Source organism: Rhinatrema bivittatum, chromosome 6, assembly GCF_901001135.1.
Source record: "Rhinatrema bivittatum chromosome 6, aRhiBiv1.1, whole genome shotgun sequence".
Lineage (NCBI taxonomy): Eukaryota > Metazoa > Chordata > Amphibia > Gymnophiona > Rhinatrematidae > Rhinatrema > Rhinatrema bivittatum.
This window is the reverse complement of record NC_042620.1, coordinates 177,250,524-177,273,660: the sequence shown is the minus strand read 5'-3', so window position 1 is coordinate 177,273,660 and position 23,137 is coordinate 177,250,524. Positions and strand designations below refer to the sequence as shown.

The 23,137-nt window shown below is 43.5% G+C and overlaps 1 protein-coding gene across 4 annotated transcripts in view; it reads left to right on the top strand.

Annotated features, from left to right (window-relative positions):
• The window catches only part of LOC115093846 (ras-related protein Rab-5B-like), a 131,077-nt gene that overhangs the window by 69,082 nt on the left and 38,858 nt on the right, over positions 1–23,137 (top strand). For all 4 annotated transcript variants that reach the window (XM_029606186.1, XM_029606187.1, XM_029606188.1 and 1 more), the window contains one exon: positions 13,103–13,254. In XM_029606186.1, coding sequence (XP_029462046.1) covers positions 13,103–13,254 — 152 coding nt within the window. The remainder of the gene's footprint in view (positions 1–13,102; positions 13,255–23,137) is intronic.

Genomic DNA, 23,137 nt, shown 5'->3' with positions numbered 1-23,137 from the left:
AAGACTTTGCTTTTTCAGCAGGCCTTTTTGTGAGGAGTTTGAACTGTCAGGACTGTTTTTTCTTTGATTGTCTGTTTTTAGTTATTGCTGTTTTCTTTTCATTTAGCTGAGATGGAAACAGTTTTGTGTGTTTAGTCTGACGAGAGGTGGGTTTTATATCTCACTGTTTTTGTTTTGTTTGTTAAATTAGTTTTGTTTTCTTCTGGAATCCCCTTAATATTGAGCTGTTGTTTTGTTTTTTTCCAAAGGAACATAACATTTATCTGATTGGGTTAGGGTAGATTTTGTATAAGTATTTGATGCTTTCCTTTATTAAATTGAAATATTTTAAAAAATGAAGTAAAAAGAAACAAATTTGGCTTTTACAAATAACAGAATTATGGTTTATCAGTCTTAGATGCAACTTTTGTAATAGCCCAGACTGTAATAGTTAGCATTGACTCCAGTTCATGAAATGTACCATGTTGGCTTGATTACAAGACAAGGTGATTTTTGTCACACTGCATGTCCAAAGGTTTAGTCTTAAAATCATGGTCAAATGCCTCCAGTTGAAGAGGAGTGCAGCTGAGACTGCTCAGCAGAGCCCATCCTACTGGACCCAAAGACAAAAACTACTGAGGTGGCCCAACAGTGCCCATCCCACTAGGATGACTAGGAGAGCTGTGGAGATGCCTTCCATCAGCCTGAAGATTGCCTCTGGCTCTCATTCACCTAGACCCTGCCCATCAAAGACTTTTTTTCCAGAACAACTGGCATAATCTAGACAGCTTCTGATCATTTTTTTCACCAGACAGCTCAACGGCAGACATTGCACCCTGTTGACCTGAATATAAAAGGATTAAAGGTCATATAATATGGCCAATACGGTATATCATTATGTTTCAAATAGTTTTTGGCTCTTTACATATGAGAATTTTCAATGCCATTTATGCATGTAAATGGTTGTTTTAAAATTACTCTGGGCTCAGTGTTCCTAAAAGTAGTGTGCAACCCAGGAGAAGTGTTCCAGAGGAGCGGAGTTGACATTTCGGAGTATGGTTCTAAATTTTAAAAAGTATGCATATAAGTGTATACGCTAAATTAAGCCCTCCGAAGAATAATCGGGTCACTCACTCATGTATATGTGCAAGTTCGCTTTGAAAATACTTGGTAAAGTCTATGGTATGCAGGTTGTTTGGAAATTACCCTTTAGGTTGATTATAAAGTATATATACCTGTGCCAGTTAGTTATCACATGATTCTATCTTCAAGCAATCCTGAGGCTATTTTCCAATCTACCAATAGTTAATCCAATCCCTTGTATTTTGTAACATGAGTGCTGTTACTTAGAATCTATAAAAATAGACAGCTGCAATACTTGCTATTATTGGATACAGTTGATGCAATTCAAGGGCACGAGGATGTGGAGGGTAGTCCTCATCTGTCTATGAAGAACACACTGTTCTAAAATAGTTCTGCTTCTCTTCCAGTGCTTTATTTTATTTTCAAACTATAGTTTTCTTTCTGGCATATTTTCTTGCTGGAGAAGCAGGTACCACAGAACACAGTCCAAATATACTATGGTAAGAAATCTAACTAATCCAGTCAACAAGAAATGCACATCTTTCAATATGCTCATATATGTCATGAATGTCTTGCACAAAAGCTCAAGACCCAACTAATAAATCATTGTCACATTTTTCATGTGAAATAAGTGTGATCTAAAGTAGTCTCTTGCAATAAATCATTAAAGGCAAAACTCCATGTATATCCAAAGTTCCTCTTGTGAAAGAATTAATACGCTTTAAAAGCACTTAATAAAAAATACTTCCCCTCCAAAGGCAAGACCAATAGCAGAAATCCCAATTAGTGCCATGACATCTAGAGTCTGTGGCCTCTGATTCGGCACACAGTGCCTGAATCAGGATTATCTTTTCTCTTCAAGAATGCAAGATATTTCCTAACCAAACAAGTGTTTTCACTGTACTGTAGCCTCTACTATGCAGGGCTGCTTCTTCCATTAGGAAAACTACGCAGTTGCTTAGGGTGCCAAAGTTTTGGTGGCCACAAAATCTTCCAGGTGCACATTATCCACATTTAAAGCACAACACCACAATAAAGAAGGGAATGGATGCTGGGTAGATTTGGAGAGGGAGAGGAAGCTGTATGAGTAGGGGAGTTGTGAAAAGGAGGATGGAGAGAGAAAGAGTGCTGGGCACTGCAAAGAAGGAGCAAAGGGATGTTCCTCTTCATCCAGTCCAGACAAGTGGGTTATAGTCGCCAGCCAGCAGATAGAGACAGGTTAACAGGTTCACTGATGTCACCCCTTACAGGCATCAGTGCTTATCTCAGCCTGTCTCCAGCAGATGGTAGGTGAGGAACCTGTTTGTGAACTGAGGCCTGGTTAGGCTGGGTTAGAGGAAGCTGTTAGAGGATTGCTCCCAAGGTGAAAATCAAGTACTTCCTCCCTTGGCTGAGCCATGGTCTTTGGTCCAGTTAGATCCACATTTTTAAAGCAGCTGCTGAGGTGAAAGACTGATTCTGAGCAGTGTCTCACCTAAAGGGCTTTCGATTCTTGTTGGAAAGGGCTTGGGGCTAATCTTTGTTCCCCCCACCCCCAATCTTCTGCCTTTCTTCTTTGTTTAAAATAATATATATTAAAGAAAAAATAGGAGGAGGAAATTGGTAATAATTGAAAAGAAAAAGTGAAGATGATGGCTGAAGATATACGTACTTAGAAGAGGCTATGCGTGTACAGAGCTGATTGAGGGGTTGTTTTTATCATGTAAGTGCCCTTGTTTTCATTCCTTTTCCGGCTGTGGTGGTAACTTCCTTTATGGCAGAGGGGATATAGCTTACCTCAGCAGTATGCAGGAAAAAACCCCACACTGCGCAATAAATGTGGCAGTTGGAAACTGCAGGGAGAGGGAGCAACTTTACTGCCAACTGTGATTGTAGCAAATAGGAAAGCATCATGCTGAAGCTTTCAGCATTGCAGGGGGAGGGGAGATCTGTATCAATGGAGCAGACCGGGAAAACATTTTCCCAGCAGTGAGGTGATCCCTATAATGGGAAAGGTGGCCATGTTTGGAATGCATGGATGTGATAGAGAATTGGAGCTTCCCTCTCTCAGTCCTATGGGAGCAGTTCAGCATCCACAGCAGTTAGTACAACTGTAATACTGGGGCTCTTCTTAGCCTGGGCATCAATATCCAAAGAGTTTATCAAATATCTGCATCAAGATTTCTGTATTTCACAGTCTGTGTTCAGTCCCAAGATCCACTCCAGAAATTCCTGCTTCCTTAGGAACTGCAGGATGGAAAAAGAGATCCAGAAAATAGGGACATAGAAGAGGCTATTTTCTCTGGATCAGAAGATTCCTTGGATGGTTTAAAATTCTAAAGCGTGCTGGTAGTGAAGGATAAAGTGGAAGAGGATAAATTTCTCTCCAGAGAGAGAGAGGATGGATCTATGGTGCTCATAAAGAAGAACTTTCTGCCTTGATTAGGCAATCCTTTTGGATGCTGAATATGGCAGAAGTAAATAAGTTTTCTTCTTTTGTATAGGACCCTATTATGGTCAGTATCTGAAAGCAGTTCAAGACTTGATTGATCTAGCATGGTTTTCTCCAGATTCAAATTTTAAAGGAAGGAGTACATTGGCAAAGATATATTCCTTGGTTGCTCAACAGAAAGAGAAATTTAGGTTCCCAAAGCTAGATGCCCTAGTTTGCTCGGTAACCAAAAAGGCAACTATTCCAGTGGAAGATGGAGCCACCTTGAAGGATAGAATCTGTTAAAGCAAGCCTTCAAATTCAAGCATGGCTTGCAGATAGATGTTTCCAGCTGCATCATGGCAAGGTCTAGCTTGCATTTGTCTCACCATATCCAGGAGGAGGCACTGGGGTCCAGTAGAGTGGTAGTCAAGAAAGTCTCCATCTTGGAGCCGGGGGGGCGGTGTATTTGGCTGATGCTTCCTTTGTTTTGGTGCATATGTCCACACAGTATAGTGACTACTAGATAACTCCTATTGTTATGGAATTGGTCAGCTGATTCTATTTCAAAGACTAAGTTGATGAAACTTCCCTTTAAAGGGAATTTTTGTTCTGTGAGGATCTTGAGAAGACGGCCAAGGTATGGGGAGGGTCTAAAGTGCCAAGATTACCGGAGGACAGGCCTAACAGTTCTTTGCATACTGCTCAGGCCCGTAATAGGTTTAGGGATACCAGGAAGTTGAAGCAAGGGTGTCCATATGGCAATCAAAGATCTCAACCATTTGGAAGGTTTCAGTTATTTTGTTTTACCAAGAGTGGTAGTAAAGAAGGACTCTCAGGAGCAGTAACTGCCTCGTATAATTCTCAAAGAGTGTTGGAGGACCCAGCCTCCGATTCAAGAGATAGGCAGGCACATATCAGGGTTTTATCAGAGTTAGGACCAAATTACATCAGATTAGTGGGTCTTGGAAATAACTCAAGAAGGTTACACTCTGGAATTCTCTTGTTCCATTTCAGATGTGCTTTTAGTTTCCCCTTTCATGCCACCAAAAAGAGAGAGGCAATAAAAGCGACTCTCGAGCTCCTCCTTTCTCTAGGGGCGAAGTTTCTGACCTCTTTGGACATTTACAGAGATTTGTCTGCATATTCCTATAGGGGAGGTGCATCAGAAATATCTTCATTTTGTAGTTTTAGGAGGTTATTTTCAGTTGTAGGCTCTTACCTTTTGGATTAGCCACAGCTCCAAGGACTTTTTCACAGAAGATAGTGGTGGCAGCAGGGCATTGTGGAAGCAAGAGATTTTGATTCAACATTATCTGGATGATTTATTTAATTTTTTTAATTTGTAGGCTGCACTATTCAATGTCCTAGGCAGCTTACAAAAAGATCAAATGTAAAAACACAATTTAAAAACAGTTACAAGTGACCAAACAATAACAGTACTAACTTCCTGGCACAGTACCATATGCTAACAGTTTTTGAGCAAGCACTCATTATCTCATATAGTTATTGTTGCTTCATCTGAGTATAATTCAGCTTCTTAGTAAAATTCCTATTTGAACAAATAGGAACAATGAGCCTTTAGTTGTTTCCTGATTATAGAGCCACACGTCTGCTTTCTTAGTATTATTGGACTCTGATTCCATAGTAATGGGCTTGCTATGGCAAAAATTATGTCTTACATTTCAGACAGTCTAACAATTTTGTGATTTGGTACAACTAGTAAGCATTGATTTTCTGACCTCAGGACGAACCATAGGATACAGAAGTTGCAACATCAAGTTCTCTCATTTATCTTGTTCAGGAGCCCAACTGTATGGAATTACTTGTACACTTTTGGGGTCCATGTTGGCAGCTTTAGACCTAGTTCCTTGGGTGAGAGCACATATGAAGTCTCTTCAGAGAATATTGTTTTCCGGGTGGGATCCTCAGTCTCAGAATTACTCTCTTCCCGTACCAGACTGAGTCAAGGCAAATTTGAGTTAGTGGCTGAATTCCAAGAACTTGGAGGAAGGAGTAGAGCTAGAGCCTCCAATATGTGTCACGGTGACAACAGATGCCCACCTGTCAGGTTGGGGAGCTCACTGTTTAGTTCAGATTGCTCAAGGACTGTGGTTGGAGAAATAAATGAGATGGTCCATCAAGCGATCTATTGAGACTCACTGAGGAGAAGGCAAAAAGTATTGAAGTATATATTTTTGTAGTACAAGTAAATGGACTCTTGAGAGCCTGCCTAACACCAAGATGAGAAGCTCTTCCACTTGAAGCTGTATGCCCTATTGATGAATAGCTTCCGTGCTGAAATAACAATGTCCTTAAACTCCTTGTACAGACAATGAGGAAACTACCAAGCGCTCAACATTCATGCTGTCAAGTTGATGACATGAAGGTTCAGATAACATTAATGACCCTCCTCGAGAGTTAGTAGGGCTGGATAGGTTCCCAGAGGGATTGGTAGATGAACTGACAACTTGAGGTGGTAGGAGAACCACATTTGTGTAGGTGAAGCCAGGGCAATAAGGATAAAGTGTGCTCAGTTCTTGAATGCCTTCTGCACCATCCTCGCCACAGGTAGAAGTGGTGGAAATGCATACAATGGATCTGCATCCCACTTGATCAGAAAAACATACAGAAGGTCCTATCACCAGCAAGAATTTCAGATAAGGGAAAACAGAAATCCCTCAGTGACCAGATGTGCCGCCACTACTGCCAAATATTTTGTGAAGTCCCTCGGGGAGCCAAGAGGCTGAAAGGTAGAACCTTGTATTAATAGTGAGTTGTTTCCACCACAATTCTGAGGCATTCCAGTAAGACACATGGATAGAGATATGAGCAAATGCATCCTTCAGATCCAAAGCATACATCCAATCTCACACTTGTATGAAGGTAGGATCATGTAGAAGGTGTTCATCTTGAACTTCTCTCAAAACAAACCCCTGTTCAGTCTTTGTAAATCCAGGATGAGTCTCAGCTTCCTGACTTCTTGAGGGAATAGAATCCCTTGTCACAATGTTCGAGAGGGATAGACTCTTATCGCTCACTGGTTAAGAACATGCCATACTGGGTCAGACCAAGGGTCCATCAAGCCCAGCATCCTGTTTCCAACAGTGGCCAATCCAGGCCATAAGAACCTGGCAAGTACCCAAAAACTAAGTCTATTCCATGTTACCGTTGGTAGTAATAGCAGTGGCAGTAGTTGAGAAGCAGCTACACCTTGAGACGAAGTTGGGTCAAGTGAGACAGATCTAGGTTGAAGACTAAACAATGGTGAAGCACAAATGGTAACCAGACTCCACAATTTTGAGGACCCAACCGTCTTTTGTGATCTTCCTCAATTCATTGATGAAGAGTTGAATCCTTACCCCCACTGGAGGGGTTGAGGCCTAGTATTTGAGCCCATCAAAACTTCTGCCCTGGTTTGGGCTGAGGTTGTTGCAGCATCTTAGGCTGATGTGTCTCACATGAATGCTTATGCACTTGAAGCTGTTGCTGTGGCAGCACAATTGTGGCACAATATAGTTGAAATTGGTGGAAGAGCCATCTTTGGAAGAAGGAACACTTAAAGACTCAACAGCTTCAAAGGCTGGTGATTGAACAGCACTGGCCAATGCTTCAATGGTGCAGAGTGCGTTGGCGGCACCACTGGCTCTGCATGGGCTGAATGACACTGCTTCTTCAGCACCAGTGAGCCCCATATAGTGCAGGGGACATCAGCCAATTTATCATGCACATCTTCCCACAGGGCACTTTCTCTCTCTCTCTACCAGGCCATCTGGTGTACCCCAGTGGCTGCAGCAGAGGATCTTGCCGTGGTTTCAGATGACTTGTATACTGACCTGATGAAATGGAATTCACAATCTTCTGCATACAGAAAAGCCCGCTGCTAGTCCAGGGACTCCACCAGAAGCTTCAACTTGTTGTGTAGTACTATAGAAATGTTAAGTAAATTTTGGACCATCTTTTCTAAGTTGGCTATATCAGCTGTATGAATCCCCAAAAGCTTGTGTTAAGGTTAATAGATCTTATTCTGATCCCTTCTTAATCCAGAGAGGGACGAGGCAAGGATGCCCACTATCCCCGTTATTGTTTGCCTTATTTTTGGAGCCCCTGGCCATTAGGGTCCGGGCATTGGAATCTATCTCAGAGATTAGTGTGGGTGGGATAGACTATAAAATGTGACTTTTTGCAGATGATATTCTGTTTACTTTGTCCAAGCCACAACAATCCTTGGTGGGGTTGGTAGATGCGCTGACTGAATTTAGTTCCATTTCAGGTTTTAAATTAAACCTTGACAAGTCAGAAGTTTTGAATATCTCCATCCCTCCAGAACGAGTACCGACTTTAAAAGAAATGTTCTCATTTAAATGGGCTAATCAGAAAATAAAATACTTAGGCGTCATGATCAGTAGTAAGATTGAGGACTTGTTCAGATTGAACCATACATGGTATCTAAGGTATTGAAAGATTTAGACATTTGGTCTGGATTCTCTCTTTCATGGTCGGGTAGAATAGCATTTATAAAAATGAATATCCTTCCAAAATTTTGCTATCTCTTCCAGTTGCTACCAATTCATATACCTACTGCTGCTTTAAATGTTGGCAGAAACATATTTTTGCTTTTATATGGAAAAGAAAACCGCCTAGGGTGGCTAATAGTGTTATGTTTGGACCTAAATTGAGAAGAGGTTTGGGAGTGCCCAACCTTTGGTGTATTTTGTGGCTGCTCAAACAAGAGCGATCATAGATTGGAATAAAAAGGATGAGCAGAAAAGTTGGGTAGCGACAGAACAATCCTTTTTAGGTTGTATGCCGTTATGGGCTTTCACATGGCAGCTCCGCCCAACTTGGTAGGTTAATAAAGAATTTCCCCCAATAACGAATACTACTCTCCAGATATGGAAGCAATGGCAGCCCAACTTATGGGCCAATACAGTATAGTGTGCTCCGATGGCGCGCACTGTTAACACTCTATTGGACACGCGTTTTCGACGCGCTAGCGTTACCCCTTATTCAGTAAAGGGCCGAAAACGCGCGTCCAACCCCCCCCCCCCCCGAACCTAATAGCGCCCGCAACATGCAGATGCATGTTGATGGCCCTATTAGGTATTCCTGCGCGATTCAGAAAACAAAATGTGCAGCCAAGCCGCACATTTTGCTTTCAGAAATTAGCGCCTACCCAAAGGTAGGCGCTAATTTCTTCGGGCACTGGGAAAGTGCACAGTAAAGCAGTAAAAACTGCTTTTCTGTGCACCCTCCGACTTAATATCATGGCGATATTAAGTTGGAGGTCCCGAAAGTTACCAAAAGTATATATAAAAAAAAAATTTGAAGGTGGCTCGCGGGTCGAAAACCGGACGCTCAATTTTGCCGGCGTCCGGGTTCCGAACCCGTGGCTGTCAGTGGGCTCGAGAACAGACGCCAGCAAAATTGAGTGTCTGCTGTCAAACCCGCTGACAGCTGCCGCTCCGGTCCAAAAGGAGGCGCTAGGGATGCGCTAGTGTCCCTAGCGCCTCCTTTTGCCTGTTTTTACCGCCAGGCCTAATTTGCATAGTGAATCGCACGCACAGGACTTTACTGTATCGGCCCGATAGTGAGTAGAAGAAGGGTTTTTTTTAGCTCCTCCTTGTTCCATAATAGCTCCTTTGCCCCAGGATGGAATTCCCATCTTTTCAGGAATTGGAAAATAAAAGAGATTTCATCTTTGGGGAAGCTATGGGGAACTGAGGGATTTTTAACTTTTTCTAATATTAAGGAAAAATACCAATTTTCAAATAATGAAGTGTTTCGGTACCTACAACTACACTTCCTACGACAGGAAAGAATAGGTGAGGACCTATCCCTGGGAAAATCCCAATTTGAACATTGGTGTGAACAAGCAGACAGGCTGAAAGGGGGGATTTCTAAGGTACATAGTCTCCTTAATAAAGACCCCAGCATGAAACCTGCCTATATAAAGGCATGGGAAACTGATTTAGAGCAGGCACTATCAGACAAGGAGTGGGGACTGATTTTCCTTAATACTAAACGTAGTTCCATTTCTGCCCTCTTATCAGAAAATAGTTATAAAGTTCTAATGAGATGGCCCCTTACACCTGTGCGGTTGCATAAAGCCTACCCTACCAGAGGAGATCCGTGCTGGAGGGGATGTGGACAAAAAGGTTTCTTTTTACATATGTGGTGGGAGTGTCCTCTAATTGCATGGTTTTGGGTGGCAGTCCCTTTATTAATTCAGCAGGTGCTACATATTTCGATACATTTATCACCTGAGAGCGCACAGTTAAACTTACCTTTAGACTGCTCTACAAGTGAATGGATATTGATTCATCAAATCATACTAGCAGCCAAATGCATAGCAGCGGCTGAATGGCAATCAGTCAATACCCCACCCTTAAAATTGGTCACTCTAAAGTTAGACAAGACAAGTGAGCTATATAAATTGACAGCCCTTAAAAACCATGTGCTCCCCAGATTTTCTTCTATATGGAATCCCTGTTTACAATGGTGGTCTATGCAGTAAAGACCCACATATGGCTGGATAGCCAATGAATCCCCATTATTAGCTTTCTTTTTTTTTTTTTGGGGGGGGGGTGAATTTTGGGTTATAGTTATGCTTCTAGCCTAAGTTTGTATTAAGATGTTTTAAATCAAGTGTATATATATGTTATCACTGTGGTATACAGCTTGTCCTTTGTTACACTTGTTATTGTAAATGTCCCATGATATATAATAAAATACCATTTACAAAAAAAAGAAACGTTAAATAGTAGTAGTTATGGAGTCACATAAGTAAGGCACAATATAGAGTTGGTGCTCTGGAAGACTTTCTTTCTGAAATTTTCTAGTAAACAATGGTCCTTCCTGGGGATGTATTAGAAAAGGACCTAATCTTTTTGGCTTATTTCAACACTGACTCTACCATCACAGATTGGTGGGGCACTTGGACTGCACCAAACCTAGGCACCGATTGCATTCTGTATTTAAGATCCAATTTCCTGATTACTGGGTTACAGAAAGCCAGATTATCTCATATTCTCATTTGCAGATCCCAAATGATTTGATGAGCTGGGAAAGCTGCTGGAGCAGAAGGGATTTCTAGAATCCGAAGTAGTCCAAAGATTTCATTGTGGGGATCCTTGTCCCTCCAGATGTTGACCCAGATGGCTTTATCCATCTTGTCTAGGAATCTGGAGAATGAGAGATCTTATAGTAGGGATGAATGCTCTGGCAGGTAAGGTGTCTGAGGGGATCTCCATAGAACCTTCCTCCAAACGGAGAGGTGGAGGGACATTAACACATAACCCTGATGAAGTTGATGGTGATTGGGGCAGAGACTTTGGTCATCTCGGAGGGGAAAGCTTCTGGAACTGTTGCCAATTGGAGGTGCCACATGCTTCATCTACAGAATGTTGGTTAGACTCCTCTGCAGAGAGGGATGATCTGCCCAACTGAGGGAAACTGCTGGGATTTCTGATGGGAGTTTCCGTGGCATGGAAGCAGGAAGGACTTAAGGGAACAAATTTGACATTCTAGATAGGAGAGGCTGAAGGGTGCCCTCTTTATCACTGGTCACCAACAAGGTAAAGAAAGTCTTCACCAATTCAGCAATATGGTCCATGGACTCTTGTGTCTTCTGGCCTGGAGCTGGAGAAGTGACATCCTCCTTTGAAACCAGTATGGTATCATCCTCTTGAAGCATTGGAGGCTTCCCCCTAGGCTGTTTGTGTTAAAGGTCACATGAAGACCAAAGGCCAAATGAAGCAGGTAGGATCTGGGAAGGCTCCAGGCTGGATGCCTCATGCTGATGACAATGAAGAAGCCCTGACAGGCCTGGAATCTGGAAAAAGGAGGTGAGTTGGAGACAAGGATACCAAAATGCAAGAGAGCAGTTGCAAAGATTCTCTGTCTGAGTCCCCTGGTACCTGGTTTAGAATCAACATCAGCTATGTCGACTGTGCTTCTCACTTCTCCACTAAGTGCATTGACTGTGCTGGGGGTGTAAATAGCTTTGAAGGCCCAGTGAATCAGCAGTACTGGCCAATGCTTCAATGGTGCAGAATGCTTTGGTGGCACCAATGACACCACTGACTCTGCATGGGCCGAATGGGACTGTTTCTTGGCACTAATGGTCCCCGTACAGAGGAGGTGCTGTAGAGTATGTTGGCTCCTGCACTTGATGCTTCCATGTCTTGCACGACCCTTGGGCTGCAGCAGATCCAGAATCCAGCACTGCAGTTAGGGGAGTTCTGCCTGAGCTGTCACTTGACTTAGCACAAAGGGAACACAAAGAGGCCCCACTCCAGGAAGAGGAATTGCTCCGTCTCTTTACCAACTTGCAGAACTCCTCCATCTTCTCTGCCTGGTTCCACTGGGATCTAGGGGACATCTGACTGCAGTTGTAGCAATTAACTGAATCATGATCAAGTCCCATGCATTTGTAACAAATGTTATGGCTGTCCGTGATGAAATTTTGCAGCCACAAACGCAGTCCTTAAAACCACAAGGATTGGCCTTCTTGGAACCAGACATTCTGATACTTTTTTTTTTTAAATATATAGCACTGAAAAGTACTGTTGGGGTGCTACTGAGGCAGCGAGCCAACTCAAAAAAAGTACTGCAGAAGCAAAAAGACTGCAGAAACAAATAATTTAAATAAGTAGAGAGATGAGAAATAAGCTATCAGCTCTCCACCTCTCACTATCCCCTTAACTTGCCACCCTTATAATGCAGTGATCCATTTCTTCCGCCGTCCGTCCCTCCCTTACCCCACCCCCTTTTTTTCTCCCTCCGTCCTCCCACCTTAACTTGCATATCGCTTTGCTCTATAGTCTTGTTTTTAGAAACTCGTTTCCCAGTTCTTTGTTGCTGTTAAAGTTTAGTTAAACTTGACGCGACCTTGTTCAAGCGTTTAAGATTTGTTCTAAGTTATTCTTCTAACAGTTCGATGTAATCTCTGCCGTTCTAAGTTCCTTGTCCTGTTCGATGTATCAAATTGTTCTACTGTAAATGAAGGCTAATTGTTAAACCTCGGTATATAAAAGCTCCGAAATAAATAAATGGTGCACATCTGTATAGAAGCTCAGACAAAAAAAGACTGAGGGGCTCATAAGGCAGCACAGAGGTGGGAACTTCCGTGCATGCTCAGTGGTAAAACTTTACTGAGCTAGTGAAATAAGTCTATTCTGCGCCATTGGATGATTTCATCCACTTGTCATAGCTAATTCAGCCCTGCATGTCGACAGAGAACACTGTGTGGTTGTTCTTGTTCCCACAAGATAATCACATTGTTTGAATATCAGTTTATGTGGTTAAATATATGTGCATAAATTTACCTGTTTCAAAAGAATGGCATATGTTCCTTGTGTTATTGGCATGTTGATTACATGTGTACTTAATGAAAATGTAGGTTATGTGTGTCCATTCATAACACGTTCCCTGAAACATCTCTCTAACCCCTCATGCCTTTTATATGGACCCAAACTTGTGCACATACTCTTACATGGATGAAAATCCACCGAGCTCATTTAGCCAATCTATGTATGGAACTACTTATTTTCCTCAACTAAACTTTTGAAAATTTGTTATATTGCTGTTTTGTGGTTTTTATGTATTTTGTGTTTATTTTCTTTTCAGCTGCTTTCCTTGCACAGTCTGTGTGCTTAGATGACACAACAGTAAAGTTTGAGATTTGGGACACAGCAGGTCAAGAACGATACCACAGCCTTGCACCTATGTATTACAGAGGGGCTCAAGCTGCGATAGTAGTATTTGACATCACAAAGCCGGTAATGACCTCCAGAATCAAATAAGAAGCTCCTTTAATATGTTTATCTAAATGGGCGAGTCACGTTTTCATTCATAAGTACATGTGTTTTTTTGGTTGGTTTTTTTTTTTTTTAAAGAGGATATCCACAAAAATTGTTTTTCTGTTTTTCAAATTTTTGACACTTCCGTAATAGTTCTCTGCAGGGCTAGCTCTAAGCTTTATGTTCTCCTTTCTTCTCATCCTCCGTCTCAAGGCTATAGAAAAATAAAGTTTTTAATGTCCTAGGTCATTCACAGTAACGCTGGAGGGCTGAAGGTACCCAGACCAGCAAAGGCTTTAGACAGTAAGCACCCTAGTGTGAAAGAGAAGTTCTCAGATTTTATTTTAATAAACTTTAAAATACTTTCTCCTGTCACCTAAAAGAGAAAGTAACTAACTTTAGGTACCATAAAATCTTATGCTGAAATTGACATTATAATGACCTATTCTGTCTCTTGTCAATAATGATTTTTTTCTCTTCCTTTCTTCTCTCTCTTGTCTGATTTCATTAATTCTCTTCCACTTAATTCTTTGTACTTCTCTCTCCTTTCTCCCCAGCTCCCAACTTGCTTTTTCTCTACCCAAAGCAAGCACCTCCATCCCTTCTCTCAATTTACTTTTTTCTTTTTTGCCAGACTGAAACAAATCATTTTGGGGGCCGAAGTAATAAAACCCATGCTAAAATTGGAATTCAATTGTAGCATGAGTTTTATTTAGTTCATGCGATAGACAGAAGGGCTCTGTAGAATGCTAATAACATGCAAATAGACAAGGAGTAAAAAAAAAAAAAAGCCCGCTAAACGGTTTTTCTCACAGGACAAGCAGGATGGTAGTCCTCACATATGGGTGACGTCAGTGGACCGAGCCTTGTTACGGAAAACTTTTCTGTCAAAGTTTCTATAAAGCTTTGACTGACACTGGCACACTGAGTGCACTGAGCATGCTCAGCCTGCAATTATCCCTGTGACCACAGGTGTCTCCCCTCAGTCTTCTTTTTTCTGTTCTGCAGTAAGCATAGTGGTTAGGAGCTCTGTGAAATTCTCACAATTTTTCCTCACCTTTTACTTCACAAATGCTTTTTTCCTGCACGGGTCTCCATTCGCGTACATTTAATCGATGCTCAGTGAGTACTATGCCCTGTTTTTCGGTCGGTTCCTGTCACTTCACTACAGTTCCCCGGCCTACCAACTGAATTGCGGCCTTCCCTCTCCCTATGTTTTCACAGTTAGCTCCACATAGCCTGCGGGTGTCCTCCTGTGACCCTCTGCCTGATTATTAGCGCTAGTGAGATAGGGACTTCCACGGTTACCGTTGCCGCCAGGGCCGCTGTCGAATTCATACCTCGGTACCTTCGTGCAGTCGATGCCCCCATAGTTACTGTCGGTACCCCCATCCAGGCCGTCCTGCCTTTTTCGATGCCATCGACACCCCTCATCGATTCTTTCAGTGCCATCAATGTTTTCATCCATGGCACTGATTTTTCCATCAATGCCCGGGTGGATGCCATCGATGTACACCTTGGTGTTGTCGGTGCCATCGATGCCCAGGTCAGTTCCATCGATGCCATCGTCGACGCCCGGGTTGGTGCCGTCGATGCCGTGGCCATGCCACTGATGCCGTCGGCGCTCTTTTCCATCCATCGATGCCGTCAACACCCACGTCATTTCCATCGGTGTCCTAGTCATTCCTATCGATGCGGCCATCAATTCCGTCGATGCCTGTATCAATTTACCGATGATATTGATGTCTATTCGATTCTTCGATGCCACATCGTTTCCATCGATGCCTATGCCAATGCCATCGGTGCCTCCATCACTGTTATTGTTGCTCTGCCCAGGCCATTGATGTTTTTTCATCTGTATTTTTGACGATACCCTCGAGGCTGCTTCTGTGCCGCCATCGATCCCGTCAATACTGACATAGCACCTACACGCAATGCTCTCGCCTAAACACAGTGCTTCATGCTTTGGGTTCTTAACTAAAGCCCTGTATCAGCCTATGACACTACATAGTGCCAGGAGCAGTGCAGGCATGCTGACAGTCCGTCATCATTCGCCATCCAAGACAGCGAGGGCATCCACCTCGGTGCTGGGGAAAGACCGGGCCGAGCACTGTGGCACTCATTGTCACTGGCACGGTGACCGTCCACCACAGACGCCATCCAAGACATCGGTGCTATCCTACTCTGTGCTGGAGAATGCCCGGGCCGAGCAACATCGCTACTGCCACCGCCACTGTTCCATACAGTGCTGGCAGTCCTCTGTGCTCCAGAATGACCGGACAGAGTTCCAAGGAATTCTGCACTGGTGTCACGATACATCAAGCCGCTGCAAAGAGGGCCGGGTTCATGAGTCATAATGGCTCCCCTGTACCCAAGGCGTTCCCCACTGACACCGGTGCAGGGTTCTGACCCTCCACAAATTACTGTGGTAGCGCCAGACAAGCTCAGCCTGTCTCTTCTGTACCTGCACTACCATACCAGGCTACAGAGTTGAGTCGGACGTTTATGTCCTTCAGGCTGTCCCTCGATGCCTCCTGAAATCCACGGAGCCATCGATCTTCACCGGCTCGTCCTTTTGTGATCCACGACGGATAGTAGGTACTCTAATCCCGCTTCAGCGACAATCCCATTAAGACCTTTTCTCTAAATCGTGCCATATGGTTCGAAAGGTTCTAGGTCGTCTTGTCTTCCAAGAACCATATTAGTGTCACGAATTGCTGTTGCCAGCTATGTCAGACACAATACCAAGAGAACCTCTCTACCAATCATTTGGGATTGCATCAGGACATCCTCCCGTTGTCAGCAATGGGACTCTGTACTGATTAATACTCTGGCTTCTGGTTCCTAATTAAGGACTGAAATCCCAGATGCATTCGCTGATCTGCTAAACACAAGATCCAGCAAACACTCAATTGCAAATCCACCTCGAGGCTTGGCAACAGGTCTCAACATTTTCTTGTACAGCACACAGAAATGCGGGTAAGACTTTTACCGCTCACGCTCCCGTGGGAGATTACATGATATCCAGATTACATCAGCCCCGCCAATTGGACACCTCCAGGTCTCTCAACTTGCCGGATATCAGAGCGGCCACCCCACTTGGTACCAAGGTTCAGGGTACAGTCTCCCGGATGCTACAAAGCGCGGGGGGGGGGGGAGTTTTAATCTCACTATTCTTTCTTTCAACAGAAAGTAGTTACTCTCCGCCCATCCTGGACCTCAGAAATATCAACTTTCTTCAGAAGGGACAGGTAGGTAAAATGGTGTCTCTCATCACAATACTTCCATACCGCAGTAAGTAGGTTGCCTCTCTCCTCTAATCTTTCTATGTGCTTCATGGTGAGTCAACAATATTACAATCCCAAGCTCTGCCGGTTGCTCCAGCTTCGGCAACTTGGGTATTTCATTAAATCACTAGCAGTGACTGCTGTTTCTCTACGGAGTAAAACATCATTCACGCTTTTCCTTGCATGGACAGCTGCATAACAACAGTCAATCCAAGCAAGGAGCTCCATCTTCTTCACGACTCACTATAAAACTACTACCTGGGATTGCTGTTAACTACCATAAATCCCATATAGAACACTTCTGGACACCACAGTCACAACGAACTTCCTGTCCAACAACCGCGCAGACATTCTGACATTCCTATATGTCTCTGCGCGCATAATACATAACCTCAGCCCCTCAATTCTTTCATTGCTGGGCCATGGGATTTTTTCACCATGCACTTTACTCATAGGTCCAGATTTGCTATGAGTAAGATTCAGTGAAATTTCAATTATCAGTGGATCTAAGCTGTTCAACCGCTTTCGTCCCTGATCCATATTGCAGATCTAGAACCAAAACCTAGTCTGCTCCTGCTAATGCTCGCATTTACTCAGGGTTGTAAAGTTTGACCTAACATCTTCTCAACCCAATATGCATCTATTCCGCTCCATGCAGAGTTTCACATCATCCTCCTGGAGCTTCGAGCCATGAGTTATGCCTTACAATACTGCCTCTACAACAAACCTTTGTGCATACAGACAGACAGCATAGTGACAATGTGGTATTTCCAACGCACAACCTCTTAGCTGCTCTGTTAGGAAGCTGCGCAGCTCTACCCTTGGCCCTTGCTCACTCCATGCATCCCCAGGCCACTTATCTAACAGACTTACTGAACGCACTAGCAGACCTTCTCCATATAGGTTTCCATCCTCTTGGATGGTCTCGGACTACATGTGTAGTGAGAAAAATCTTCTAGTGCTGAGGTCAACCGACCTTGCCCTCTGCGTCTGAATCGAACCGTACCGTGGACAGATTCTACTCCCTACACATGTCTCGAATGCGTTCCCATGGATGCCTTTGCTGCAACAAAGGCCTCTTATATGTGTCTCTTTCGATGCCTCCCATAGCCAGCACTCTTATTATGCTGCATCGGGACGGGGTTCACTGTTTCTCAGACCCACGTCCTGGCCGAGACCAGTATGCTTTCCCATTTATTTTATTTATTTATTTATTTCAGATTTTTATATACCGGCATTCGAGACAGCAGTCACATCATGCTGGTTCACATAGAACAGGGGTGCATAGTAAACATAACTATAACAATGGTGCTGAAAAGGCAGTTACATATAACAGGGTGATAAGAACTTGGCTGAGAAGGAAGAGAAAGGACAGGTTATTAATTCACACAGGTAAACGATAGAAGATATGGTTAAACAAGGTGTAGTTGGAGATTAGTTGACCATGTTGGCGTCCGGGAAAGCTTGTATGAATATCAAGGTCTTTAGTCTTTTTTTGAAGGTTGAGATGCATGGTTCTGTTCTGAGATTTGAGGGGATGGAGTTCCATAACGGTGGAATGGCTGTAGAGAAAGCCCGGTCTCTTAGTGTGCAGTGTCTAGTAGATTTGGACGGTGGTACCTGTAGCGATCCCTTGTATGCATCTCTTGTCGGTCTTGACGAATTGTGTAGTCTGAGAGGGATCTGTAGGTCAATGGGAGCCAGTTGGTGGATGATTTTGTATGTGGTAAGAATGGCCTTGTATATTATTCTAAAGTGTATAGGTAGCCAATGGAGGCTCTTTAGAATCGGGGTTATGTGGTCCCTTCTCCTGGTATTTGTCAGAATTCGTGCAGCTGCATTTTGCACCATCTGAAGCGGTTTGGTGTATGAAGCGGGAAGGCCGAGTAGGATGGTGTTACAATAGTCTAATTTTGAAAAAATGATTGCTTGTAGAATGGTTCTGAAATCTTGGGCATGGAAAAGAGGTCTAATTCTTTTCAGCACTTGTAGTTGGTAGAAACAGTCTTTGGTGGTTTTGTTAATGGTGGCTTTGAAATTCAGGCGATTATCAATTAGGACTCCTAGGTCTCTCACTTGTGTGATTGTTGGCGTGGCTTGTTGTGCAGAGGTGATGGTGCTATTTTCTGAGGCGATGAGCAGGAGTTCAGTTTTGCTGGAATTTAATACCAGGTTTAGGCTGGTGAGGAGGAGTTTAATTTTTTGAAGGCATGTATCCCAGTAAGCCAGAGTTTTTGCGAAGGAATCCTTAATGGGTATCAGGACCTGTATATCGTCCGCGTAAAGGAAGTGTTTGAGGTTAAGGTCGGTGAGAAGTTGGCATAACGGTATAAGGTAAATGTTAAATAAAGTAGGAGACAGGGAGGACCCCTGTGGGACTCCTACTGACGACGGATGTTGAGAGGATTCTTTGTTCTGTATCTTGACCTTGTATCCTCTATTGCTGAGAAATGATATGAACCAAGATAGTGCTGTGCCTGAGATACCTATGGAGGCTAACTGGTGTATGAGTAAGGAATGATTGACGGTGTCAAAGGCGGAAGATAGATCCAGTAGGATCAGTAAGAAGGCTTGACCTTTATCGAGGCCCAGGATGAGGTGATCTGTTAAGGAAATGAGGAGGGACTCCATGCTTAGTGTTTTGCGGAAACCGTATTGTGATGGGAATAGGAGGTTGTTTTCTTCAATGTAGTTTGAGAGTCGGGTGTTCACCAGTTTCTCCATAATCTTAGCTATGAAGGGGAGGTTGGCGATCGGTCGGTAGTTGTTTGGGTCATTAGGATCTAGATTAGGTTTCTTGAGTAATGGTTTGAGAGAGGCCAATTTTAGGTCATCTGGGTAAGATCCTTGTGTTATTGAGCAATTTATGATGTCTGACAGGGATTTGGAGATGGAGTCATGAATTGATAGAAGCAATTTCGAGGGGATGTGGTCTGAAGGGTGAGAAGATGGTTTCATTTTCCGTAGAATGCCTTGGATCTCAATGGAAGAAGTGAGTTCCAGTTCTTCTAAGCGGGTATTTTTGAAGGCGGTCTGAGGTGGTGTTGAGGTAGATGCGGTGTTAGGGGGCAGCTGAGTTAGAAGTTTGTTGATTTTGTTATTGAAAAATAGCGCTAGTTCTTCCGCTTTAGATTTGGCTTGGTTGAGAGCGATTTCTGATGGGTTTAATTGAGTGAGGTTAGAGACGTAGCTAAAGAGGGCTTTAGCGTCGAAGATTAGGTGGTGGATCTTGGATGCGTAGTAGTTCCTCTTGGATCTTAAAGTATTCGATTTGTACTTCTCAATCTATCACACCAGTAACCAATTCGCCTTCTCACAGGTCAGCCTCATATCATTGACTCACTGATGTTCTCAGGTACTGGTAGCGTCACAAAAACCCTCCACACATAAATCTTACCATTCAAAATGGCATGATTTACCACATGGCACATACAAAAGGGTATTACCCCCTTTTTTTTTACACCACTCTTTTCTCTTACTCCCTCAGATTCTGCTCCCCAGACATCCTCCACATGGGTACACCTCTGTTCCAATTGGCGTACCACTTGTGAGTGGGGATACTCGATTAACGGTTCAACCCCTTTTGAGTCAGCTTACCATGGGTTATCCACAGATTAAGCCGCCTCTATTTTTACTGGTTACGGAATGGGGCCTATATTTAGTGCTTACAAGACTCAGACGTTCCCCGTTCGAGCCTTTCCATTCCTCTCACTTAATAGTCTGGCATGGGAAATTCTTTCCCTCGTAGTCATCACTTCTGCCAACAGAGCCAGTGAGTTCCACACCTTGTTACATACTCACCCGACCCTGCATTCCTCCGTGACAGAGTGGTCTTACGTATTCAACTTCATATCCTTCTTAAGGTAGATACAGCATCTCACCTTACTCAGAATATACTCTGCCCACTGTTTCCCAACACCTCTCTCTCACCAGGGCGAGAGGGTTTTCCGCTCCTTGGACTGTAATAGTGCGCTTGCATTCTATCCAGACCGCACTACACTCCATAGGAATTATACCTAACTCTTTCCTTCTGTGGCAAAAGCAAAGCTGTGAGTTCCAGTGGGCAAACAGACCTTTCCCTCCTAATTGACAGTCTGTATCTCTTTTTCCTACCAACAAGCAGGCATTTCACTACAACACCATGTGTAACCACACTCTGTTAGGGCCGAACCAGCCTCAATAGCTCATCTTCAACCAGTGCCGCTTGTACATATTTGTAAGGCTGCTACCTGGAGCTCTCTCCATCCCTTCGCAGCCATTATTGCTTAGATACGAATAGCCGGCATGCTCCATGTTTGACCAGTCCGTCTACTCATCTTCTTTTCGGTTTAACTACCCAACATCCTTCCACCAACCCGTTAAGGGTTTCAGGATGCCCTCCTTACCAAATTCCACCCCCGTCGTTGCGCCTTTTGCACGTCCTTGGGTGCATTTGTTGCACTCTCGGGCATCCTCAGCTCTGTACTCACCCATATGTGAGGACTACCATCCTGCTTGTCCTGTGAGAAAGCAAATGTTGCTTACCTGTAACAGGTGTTCTCACAGGTCAGCAGGATGTTGGTCCTCACGAAACCCACCTGCCACCCCGCGGAGTTGGGTCTACATACATTTTATTATTTTAGTTTCGCTTGCGCTTTTTGCTATAAGACGAGACTGAGGGGAGGCACCTGTGGTCACATGGATAATTGCAGGCTGAGCATGCTCAGTGCACTCAGTGTGCCAGTGTCAGTCAAAGCTTTATAGAAACTTTGACAGAAAAGTTTTCCGTAACAGGGCTCCATCTACTGACGTCATCCATATGTGAGGACAAACATCCTGCTGTCCTGTAAGAACACCTGTTACAGGTAAGCAACATTTGCTATTTCACTCATTAGCCATTTTATATGCTATTAACAGAAAATCCGTGCTTAAAAAAAAAGCCAAGTTAAAAAAATTAACCGGGTTGCTGAATGGCCAAACACCATTCCACTTTCAAAGTTAACTGGGTCAGGGGATCATGTAATGCATTAGACCCGGGAAACTCATGTTGAGAGGGCTTCCACCAGCCACTAAAAAAAAAAAAAGTACATTTTTTTTCATCAATTTACTGCCTTAAAGCTGCACCTAAATGGTTAATTCCCAAAACATAGGACAATAAAGCTGCAAAAACCTCCAAATCTGAGGGTTTGATCTCACTGGAAAATCAGGAGCTAAACCTGATGGAAGCTTTGAAACCTGACTCAATCTGCTAGCAGGGGAGCATATAACCCCCATTGGTTCTAAGTCTATCTGGCTACACACTAGGAAAAGAGGCATTATGATATTCTCTGTTTTAGTCTCCATGCCTTTTCTAATAATTCTTAGCATTCTATTTGCTTTCTTGGCTACTGCTGCACAGTAAGTAGAAGATTTCAATGTATTTTCAATGATGATGGCTAGATTCTTTTCTGAAATGGTGACTCCTAATGTGGAGTTTATAGATTCTATATATGCAATTGTACCACCACTTTGAGAACATGCTTAAAACTTGGGATATTAAAAACAATAAATGAAATGCAGTGAAATAAACCTTACATTGTGTAACTACAATTTGGGTTACTCTTCCCTAGTGCATCACTTTGAACTTGTCCACATTAAATTTCATTTGCCATTTGCATGCCCAGTGTCCCAGTTTTACAAGGTCCACATAAAATTCCTTACAAAATGATCTAACATCCCTCTAGATAAGAGGAGGAACCCCGTGGAGTTACCCACCAGCAAACAATCTTAGCTGAATACCTCCCCTCCAGCCCTATCCACCCACTTCCCCATTGTGTGAACCCTAGCAATAAACCCCAATGAGCTCAGAACTTGCACAAAACAATAGGTGATACAGCATTTGGCACCAAGCAAAAATATATGACCATAAATTAAAACAAAACTCAACCCTGCAGGCAAGTCGCCCCTAGTACTCCTGGCTCTGCATATCAAAAACAAAGTCTTAACAAATATGAAACAGGAGCCCTATCCTCTGCGATGAACTGCTGTGCGGTGGCAATGACATTAGTCCTGGGGGAATTCTGTGCTACACAATTTGCGCAGAATTCCCCTCCTGCTCAGAAAATGGCAGAGGAGACCCCAGCATGCCGTGAACAGAGCAAGCAAAGATGAAGGCCCCGGTGCGCTGTTTGCGGCGAAGATGAAGGCCTCCATATGCTGCAAATGAAGTGTGAACTGCTTGCGGCCAAGATGAAGGCCCCTGTGAGAGTGAATGTGTGTGTGAGAGAGGAGAGGGAGAGGGGAGGGTGAGAGAGCAGGGAGAAGGGTGTGGGGGAGGGGAGGATGAGAGAGCAGGGAGAGAAAGGTGAGAGAGCGCAGGGAGAGGAGGCCTCCCTTCATCCTCCACCAAACCGCTTCAGATGATCCAAAATGCGGCTGCCAGAATACTGAAACACGAGGAGAAGAGACCACATTACTCCCATCCTCAAAAACTTACATTGGCTGCCAATACACTTCAGAATTATTCATAAGTCCATCACCATGATCTATAAAGCCATCCATCACCATGCACCTCTTAATCTACAAATCCTGCTCAGACGACATTCCTCTTCCAGACC